The sequence below is a fragment of the Mauremys reevesii genome, linkage group 4 (genome assembly GCF_016161935.1).
Source record: "Mauremys reevesii isolate NIE-2019 linkage group 4, ASM1616193v1, whole genome shotgun sequence".
NCBI classification, from domain to species: domain Eukaryota; kingdom Metazoa; phylum Chordata; order Testudines; family Geoemydidae; genus Mauremys; species Mauremys reevesii.
The window spans coordinates 86790577-86800001 of record NC_052626.1 but is presented as its reverse complement, the minus strand read 5'-3'; the positions used below and the strand labels follow the sequence as shown (position 1 = coordinate 86800001).

General features: G+C 40.6%; 1 protein-coding gene across 1 annotated transcript; it reads left to right on the top strand.

Moving 5' to 3' along the window:
* Positions 1-591: 591 nt before the first annotated feature.
* LOC120402844 (small VCP interacting protein) lies at positions 592-8425 on the top strand. The gene is made up of 4 exons (XM_039533281.1): positions 592-878; positions 3646-3696; positions 6251-6370; positions 7262-8425. Exons 1-4 carry the CDS (start codon positions 816-818, stop codon positions 7274-7276), a joined length of 249 nt encoding a protein of 82 aa, XP_039389215.1. The 5' UTR covers positions 592-815; the 3' UTR covers positions 7277-8425.
* Positions 8426-9425: the final 1000 nt, after the last annotated feature.

Here is a 9425-nt window from a genome sequence, read left to right as displayed (position 1 = left end):
AGGAAGAAACAAATCAGTTGCACGCATACAAAATGGGAAATTACTTTCTAGGAAGGAGTACTGTGGAAAGGGATCTGGGTGTCATAGTGGACCACAAGCTGAATATGAGTGAACAGTGCAGTAATGCTGCTGCAAAAAAACAGATCACAACTATGGGATGTCCGCTCTACTCTGTGCTGCTTACGCCTCAATTGGAGTATTGTGTGTCGCTCTGGGCACTACAGTTCAGGAAAGATGTGGACAAAAAAAGTCCAGAGAAGAGAAAAAAAATTAAAGGTCTAGAAAACATGAGACATGAGGGAAGACAAACATAACAGTTTTCAAGTATGTAAAAATCAAGTAGCAGGTTTTTTTTTTTTACAAAAGCTGTTTCTTACAATCTATACGTATCAATAATTGCATAGTAATTTATATTATAGTGCAAGAAACTGCTGCCTGTAGGCATTTGCTCCATCAAGTAGCAGTTTCTTACACTCTAAGCTATCAGTAACTGCTGCCAGCAGCACAGTCCTACGCGGAGCAGTTTACAACACCACCCCCTGGGGTAGCCGAGACCTGCGGGAACAGGACAATGGTGGGACTCTGGCTCCCGCCTTCCCCCGAGCCTGCATCCAGCCTCCCTCCGGCCTTTGTCTCGCGGCGGCGGCGGCAGCAGCGGCAGCTCCGGAGCTGCAGGTGGCGCCGTGTGCCCCGAGCCCAGAGCTGGGCGGGCCCTACTGGGCTCCGCGCTCTGAGGGTGCCGGGCGGGACCGCCGCGGCGCGTCCCCGGAGCTCTGGCTGCCTGAGGCGGGAGCGCGAGCGCTAGGCGGCCCGGCATGGGGCTCTGCCTGCCCTGCCTGGGGGGAGCCGCCGAGGACGTGGTGGAGACGCCCGACCCGGTGAGTGCGGCGCGCACGGCCCCCCCGCTCCGCCACGCGGGAGCCCAGCTCCTCTCCCCCGACACGCCCTAGCTGGGCCGCGGGCACCGCGCTCCCCGGCCCCTCCACACGCAAACCGGGCAGGGCCCCCCCGCCCCGGAGCAGGCCCCCAGCAGGTGCAGCCTCCTTTCAGCTCCTCCTCCTCCGGTTTTTTCTGGGCTGGCGGTTTGGTTGGTTGTTTTTCTGTTTTACCTCACAGAGAGGCGACTTTCCATGGTGTGGTTTCCCCATAATTGCAGGATAAAATAACGCAGCAGAGCAGAGGGGGGGTAATTAGATGTTCAGTCCTTAGGCAGGACAAGGGCAACAGCAATGTGCTGGGATCGGTCAGCCCACCTGGGGTGCAGTGAGCCCTGAGGATTGCTGCTTCCCAAAGAGGCACCTGTAACATACGCCAGTGACATACACGCAGTAAGAGATCCTGTTAAAAAACTGCGTTTTTAAATATTTATTTTGGGGACAGAGGGAATTAGGCCCTCGATGTATAATTAAGGGTTAACTATACCCATTAATTAAACAAAACACATTGATCTTGCATGGATCTGCAGAAGCAGGTCCATAGTGCTCTAGGTTTGTTTTTATTAAGAGCATTTTGCTTTAAAGGGACACCAACTTGAAAATCATTTTTGGGAGAAAATGTTCTACTTAATTTAGATCTTACTTGTAACTGAAAAGTTGATGGGCAAACAGATATTTTTCTCCCATTCCATCTTGTCTGCTTTTGGCATTTGATATATCAGTTTCACTCTTCCTCCTGTATAGACTGGATCTTGCAAGTATTTGCACATATGGGTAGTGTCATCTGAATGTTTGTTAGTCAGTTTCTTCCTTGATTGGCAGCGGGTGGGGGGACAGGGAGATATAAACATCAACAGAAAGCTCTTAAGAGCTAAAAAACAAAATCCAAACATACATTTTAAAAATTAGTTTGTCAAATTGAGTATCTCTTTATAATGTTTTAAAACATTGAAAATCGTGGTGTTTTATACTGTCCAAAAGTCTAGGTGCTTCTCAGTAAAGCTGGCAGCTGTCCTTCTATCAGCTGGGTACTGCATGGTCAGTACCTTACCACACAGTATGTAACCAGAAAACAAAAACCATAGGGTAGCACCCCTTCTTAGCATGTGTACATGTCTCAGGAGGCACGTGACCAGGATTCATCACCGAATTTGGTCCGCTGGTTGGATCATTAGCTTCCCTGGGCTGCGTACTGACTGGGAGAGTCACATGAATGCTGATCCATATCCCCCTTAAACCCGGAACCTCTACCATGAACTAAAATTAAACACAATTTGGAGTTTGTCAGTCTCAGTCACAGGTGTCCTGCACTTGAAGTATCTGCAGGAGCACAAAGAGATCTGGCAGGACCATCTCTTAAGAGGGAGAGGGTAATTCTGTCTCTAAACCCATTTAGTGCTTGGGCTCTCTGTTACACTCCTGTTTATGTTATACACACCCTCCTACTAGAAATTTTACTAAGATGGTGGACTCATTTCAGATATGCCATCGCTACCATTTATTACTGACATGGGTACAAGTCTTCTTAGCATAGTTCCCTGAGTCCTTGTGGAAGCCCACTGACTTCAGAATCAGTGGGATTCTTCATGGGTTTAGGGGCCTATGCTAGCTGACCTGATTTTTGGATCAAGATCCTAGTTGGGATTTAACTGGTAAGGAAATAAATCTGCTTTTCTAACTCTGGAAAACAGTGGAGCCTGGTTTTAGTGAACTTGCATTCAGTGAAAATCCATTTATAATGATTGCTATTCTAGTTACATTGTTTTGTAAACATCACTATCAGTGGTTTCATAAGAACATAAGAACGTCCGTACTGGGTCAGACCAAAGGTCCATCTAGCCCAGTATCTGTCTACCAACAGTGGCCAATGCCAGGTGCCCCAGAGGGAGTGAACCTAACAGGCAATGATCAAGTGATCTCTCTCCTGCCATCCATCTCCATCCTCTGACAAACAGAGGCTAGGGACACCATCCCTTACCCATCCTGGCTAATAGCCATTTATGGACTTAACCACCATGAATTTATCCAGTTCTCTTTTAAACATTGTTAAAGTCTTAGCCTTCACAACCTCCTCAGGTAAGGAGTTCCACAAGTTGACTGTGCGCTGCATGATGTTTGGTTTTTAAAATATTTATGCTTGTGATGAGGCACGTCTCATGAGGTTATTTTCATGAGGACCTCAGGGAAACAGCAATCATACCAAGATTGCATTTTTCTTCTCCTTAAAGGACAAGGACAATTTATGGATTATCTGTCCATTTCTCTGCCTTCTTATTGCATGTTTCATCCTAGAAAGGATTGGGGGGGGGGGCGGTAAAGATTCAAGTAATCTGAAATGTGTCCTTTTAATGGATATATCTGCATAACACTAACTACTGTTACTCAAAAAGACTGGAATACATCATAGCAACAATAACACTCTACCATCTTAGTAACCAAAAGCATACTGTCCTTATGTAGTTACTTTAATACTTATAACAGAGAGAAGAAGCAGCTGCCATTTGACTTAAGTTCAGAATTTGATTAGATTAAATAACTTCCATTGTTCATATGAATGACAAGGAATGGACATGGAGTAGTCTATGCATTATATCATTGAATCTTTTTTAAAACTACTATATTTTCATTGTTAAACAATTTATTCTGCTTTCTCTACTACATTGTTAAGCAATTTATTCTGCTTTCTTTTTTTCCCCCAAATTGTCTGTAGGAAATTAAGAGAAGACAACTTGCAGAAGCTGCAGAAAAGAGGCAAATGGAGGTAACATTACATTTACTCAGAAACTTGTTATGTAGCCACTGGTTTTAATATGGGAAATACGAGGTTTCTTTGCCAAATGCAACTGAACAGCATACGTGGATTATAGGCAAGTGGAATTTATCTTTGCACTTGGCTGTCATGTTACTAATTTGTTGGTGATAATGTATTTGATGGGTATTTATACAATGATGTCATGGAAAATTGGCGGGGATTTTGAAAGAAGCTTAAGGTAGTTAGGCGTCTGACTCCCATTGAAATTCAAAATGGCTATTAGCGCTGTTGAAAATCCCTGCCATTATAAAATACGAATGCAAAGCTGGAAAGTTCTTATAAACCAAAAGAAGAAATTGATTTTTGTCAGTGATATTTTTGTTTTACTTTGACCACAAAACACCAAAGAGAGTTCAGTTGCATTTTTCAAAAATTGCAATTCTTTTGGCGGCATTTGCAAGTGTTATTTTTGAGATTTGCTACTTCTAAAAGCTCAACATAGCGGAATTTGTTGGCTGTTCGCTTCATTAACATGGGGAAAATATGGGTCTTTTTCCTCATCGCAGTCAATTAAGCAGTGGCATTGACAAACTCTGGGCCTGAAAAGTTGGGGACTTTGGTGTTGAAGCTGGGAGGTCTTAAACTTAGGAAAGTGGAGGTAGTATTTGCCTTAGGGCAGAAGTAATAATAGGAGGGTGGAAACACATACAGAAGCCTAAAGCAATAGAACTGTAGCCTTATTTGCATCTTACAAGACTTTTTTTTAAACACTGCATAATCCAAATTTTCTAAAAAGTGTCTTGATGAATTTCAAATATGCAGCTGAAATCTGAAGATAATGAATGTGTGTATTGTATGAACATTTTTGGCCTTTTGCTGGTATGGGCTTATTCTGTTTGCTCCTGTTTTTTAAAAGATCATGATTCATATTTGAGTCATGAATAAAAGCACTTTCTAAATTATGATAGCAGCATTTAAGTGATATTTAAAGGCCCTTTTATTAAAACCTTTGTTTTGCTTTGGACTACATTTTAATTAAAAAAAAAAGGGGAAGATTTAGTACAGCTACAGTGCTTTGAATCTCTAAAGTACTTTCTAAATATATATCCTTGCAACAACCCTGAGTGGTAGATAGATAAATACTATATAGGAAGAGATGTAGTAGATGGTGGAAACAGACACAAAGTAAAGGAGAGAGAGAGAGAGAGGGGTGTGTGTGTGTGTGTGTCTGTGTCTGTGTCTGTGTCTCTCTCTCACAGGTTTCCAGCCCTCTGTTCAGACCATGCTGGAGCTAGTGTCATTCTGTTTCTATGCAAACAATATGCTAATCTAATATACTGTTCAGATCACCCTACTTCATATTTTATATATTGCATTGACACCTTAATGCCTCTCTTCACATTCTTACTCCGTCTACAGTCTTGCTTTGTCACAACTCTGCTTTGACCTATATCAGTCACCACCACCTTGGATTTGTGCTAGCAGTCTGTTCCTCTTTCCTCCCAGCATAGATTTAACCTTATTTTTTCTGTTGCTCACATGTAGTGTTATAGCTCTAAATTATGAGCTAGAAGTGCATTAAAAATTCTGTAAAGTTCAGATTTCAAAATAAGTAAGAGGAAAAAGACGCTATTGTGTGCTGCCTTGGTATTCATGTTTTAGAATCTTATATCGCTCTAGTTTAGGTACTTATATGGCCCCATCACCATAGTATCTCAGTGCCTCCATCTTGTAATGTATATATCCTCACAACACCCCTATGAGGTAGGGGAAGTACTATTAACCCTAATTTACAGATGAACAATTGAGGCACAAATAGTGACTTGCCCAGGGTCACAGAGAATATTTGTGGTAGAGGAATTGAACCTTGGTTTTACACATCCTAAGCTGGTCCCCTAAGCACTTGGCTATGCAGTTCTGCTGCATGTAAAATTCTCATTGACTTCTGTGGTAGGGTTCACATAAGTACTGTAGATGTGGAAACTAAATCTGTTATCTCCCCTCATGCACTTATTGTAAATTATAATGAGACCTCTTGGCTAACATCTCTCTGTTAGCTATAGGATGCCCTGTACTTGCAGGAATCCATGTGGTAAGAGAAGGTGGGGGCAGTAATCCCATAATAAACTAACAGTTTGGGTTTTTGGATGCAGCAGACTGCCTAAACCATCCTTTTAAAGTTAAAATTCAGTTGGTGAGGGTAAGAATATGGAGCTCACACCAACTGAAAAACTGCAGGATCAAAGTGCCTGGGAGTTCTTGAAGGAGACGGGGAAACGTTTAATTTTACAATTTGAATACAAACCACATGCATTTACTCATTAAATTATGCCTAGCTGGATATACAAATAAAATGAAGAGAATACCCCATTGCCATGACTGACAAATACTGTGCAATGTGAAAAAGCACCTTAAAAAGTTATGATGCTGTGTTACATACTAGTATTAATTAGTGTTTCAATATTGCTTCCAAATAGAAACCCACAAAATATAGTTGCCAAGATTTTATTTCTTTGGAAAGAAACTGGACTGCAGTATTTTACCCAATCTTATTTCCCTAAAGGCCACCTCTCGGGGTGTTAAGAACCCATATTCTGTGGAGCAGAAGAAAAAGAAACAGGAGGAAATGGAGAAACAAATTGCATCTTCAAGCTCTGGAGGAGGCGGCGGTGGCGGACTTAGAGTAAGTTTTAAGATTTACTTTGTTAAATCCTTTTTAAAAATGTTTAGATCTGCAACCTTTCCTTTTTATTCCCACAGCAAAATCTTGTTCAAACTGTTTATCCCACATTGACTATTGCAGCTGCCTCCTCTTATGATTTCTCCAATACCCATTTGGTCATTCCCTCCAATCAATTCAAAATGCAGCTTCTAAGATCATTCGTCTTCCTTTGTGTTGTCTTACTATATCACCCACCCCCTCTTTGAATTCTTCCACTAGGTCTCCCTTTTCCTACCGTAAAATGCAAGCTACTTTTCCTAATCTTGAAGGCTTTTCACAGCTCTGTCCTTCCCCACTTGTCCGCTCCTGTCTCTTACTGCATTGCTTCCATCCTCTCTGCTCCACCATTAATGCTAATTTTGACTTCCCACTTACCAACTTCTCCCACAATCATATTCACACCTAAATTCCAGGCTGCTCCCTGCACATGGAACACCCTTACTGACCATACTTGTAAGATGGCAACCTCCTTGAGAAACCATGTTTTTTCCTCCATGCTTATAAGAAATAAGCCAATTAATAACAAACAGGCAAGGGGGAAGTTGTGTGTTTTTGGTGTACTTCTGTTTATCTACACTCTATATATGCTAATTTACCATCTAAAAGGAAAGCAGCAACTTATTAAAAAGATAAGGGAGAGGGAAACTTTTTGGGACAGGGATAGTATCTAGAAAGTTGTGCATCCTCTTGTTGCACATAAAAACATATTGGTGGATTTGAATGAAGTCATTCATTCATGCCCGTCACCCCAACCGGGGTATGGGCCGCCAACCACAGATCTCCATAGTCTTCATGGACCATAATGAATCACTGAATTTACTGCATACACACAACTTTGTTTTATTTTTCTAGTGGCAGGTTGGATAAAGAAGTGTGGCATTTGAAAAGAAGAGGATCAAATACTGCCAATAACTTGCCAGTTTCTGCAGCTGAGTGGCACTTATACATTGTGTGGCTTTTGCTGTTTGCATATGAAGATTCAACAGTACTTTGCCATTGCAGTACGACAGAGGATAGAGGTGTACGCTAAAAATATTTTTCAAACAAAAATCTCAGAATGCAAAACAAAGGTGGCCAAAACTTGCCATTTTTTAAACCGTCTCATGCTTCAACTTTTGGGTGGGGTGGAGAGTGGGAGATGCAAAGTTATTTGGGAATGAACTTAGTATTTAATGGTGATAGAGTGAATGTATTATATTTCTGCTCTTGAAACTAACATGCACAGCTTGGGTAACCTTTAGTGTGTGGGGGTTTCTCTTTTTGTTTTAGCATTTAAAGTTTTGTTGAACTTTGTCTGCCTCTGTGTAAAAAAAGTTATCTTCTCTAGATACTTGTGCTGCTGTCCATCACTTCTGTACTAATTATTGGTTAATTACCTGTGAATTTAGTGCCTTTAAAAGGCTTTTGGAAAAGCTTGGCTTCTGCAAATTGAAATTTTGTGAAATGTGCTGTAAAAAAAAAAAAGTCGCTTTGAATTATAATCGCTTTACATGCTTTTACTGAGATAAATATTTTGTGGTCTTATGCCCGTTCTCTTTTCATTGATTCGCCAATTATGGATTTCTTGAGAGTACATAATTATAACATAACATGTACTGGAAGTTAATGCTATTAGCTAAATTAAACGTTGTTGGCTATTTTGTTCTTTTTTGCACCACAAGGGGGTAGTGTTGTACTTCTGGAAATATTAAAAAATGGAAAAGGAAAAGACCTATTAGGTCATCTCTTGGATAGTTTATTTTCTAAAAGCTTCTGTACTACCTGGGTGGCTTAACTATATATAGTACAATAATATTTGCCAAGTGCTAGAAGCACTTTTATTGCTCTTTTGTATCAAGGAATGTCTGTAATCCTTTTCCCAAATGTGAAACTGCTTTTGATTATTTACAGCTAACTACACTGGTGTATTATGAACTGATTCCAAAACTAGAAGTGACCTCAGAACACTACTGAGTAGATGAGGGAATTTAGAAATGATCCTGTTACAATAAAAATACAACTTTTATTTTCCCTGGAGGGCACTGTGTTTGGCCTGTTAGTGTCCTAGTGACTCCATTGTTGACTCAGTTTAGACTGTGGAAGTGTTGCTTGGATTAAATACACTCTTTTCCCCTTCAATCCAAAACTATCATCTTAAGTCCACTTTCTTGAAAGAACTAGCTTCCTGGCTTCTGCCTTCATAATTCACAATAGCAAAGGAATTCTTAAGAAGAGTATACTGTTAGTTTAGTGACAAAAGCAGTAGCCTTCATTGAAGATACTGATACCTCACATTTACTTTGAGTGTGGGCTTTTGCCCTATTCACTGTTATATTCCTATTTTACTGAATTAGACTACAATGGAAGACTGATAAAATACAGTGTGTGTAATGTACAATGCAACTTTCTGTCCAGGATTTCTAGTAGAGTGAGTATTCTACAGTGTGACTATGCCAAGACAATTTGTTGTGCCATTAAAGTGCCACTTTAATGGTGGAGGAGTTTGGAAGGAGTTTTGGGGTTGGGTTGCAGAGGGTTTGTTGATCTTGGCTTTGTTGATCAGGAATTTCTGAAGGAATTTGTGCTACCTGGGGTTAACCTCTGCATTCATTCACTTACACTGCTTTGTGGCTCAGCAATCAGCCAGGAGACAAATATAAATAAGTGTTGTGCTCTTAAGTGTGACATTATTCTGCCTACCAGCTTTTAACTGCTCCGTGACTCAACTTTGATTTATTTAAATGACTACCATACTTAAGTTTTAACAGTTCAGTCTTGTGAGAGTCAGAGTTCTTTCAGATATATTGACTTTAAAAACATTAAAAAGTATTTGGCATCTTAGAGGATTAGGTTCATAGTTGTGGTTTGTTTGTTTTTCGTACTGTAGGGGTAGAGAAGAAAGTCCACGCTCTATTGAGCTAGATTAACTGCTCAAAAAAGTGACATGTCAATCTGTTTACCCACATGAATCAGTGGTTTCAGAAAGTACAGGACATCTTGTCAATGGAAAAACTGAGCCATGATTTGAAAAAAAGAT

Bases quoted from the DNA above. Each gene is read 5' to 3' on its own strand.
- LOC120402844 (XM_039533281.1), top strand. From the start codon at position 816: ATGGGGCTCTGCCTGCCCTGCCTGGGGGGAGCCGCCGAGGACGTGGTG. The intron at 879-3,645 runs GTGAGTGCGGCG...AATTGTCTGTAG, and splicing joins TGGTGGAGACGCCCGACCCG to GAAATTAAGAGAAGACAACT. The intron at 3,697-6,250 runs GTAACATTACAT...ATTTCCCTAAAG, and splicing joins CAGAAAAGAGGCAAATGGAG to GCCACCTCTCGGGGTGTTAA.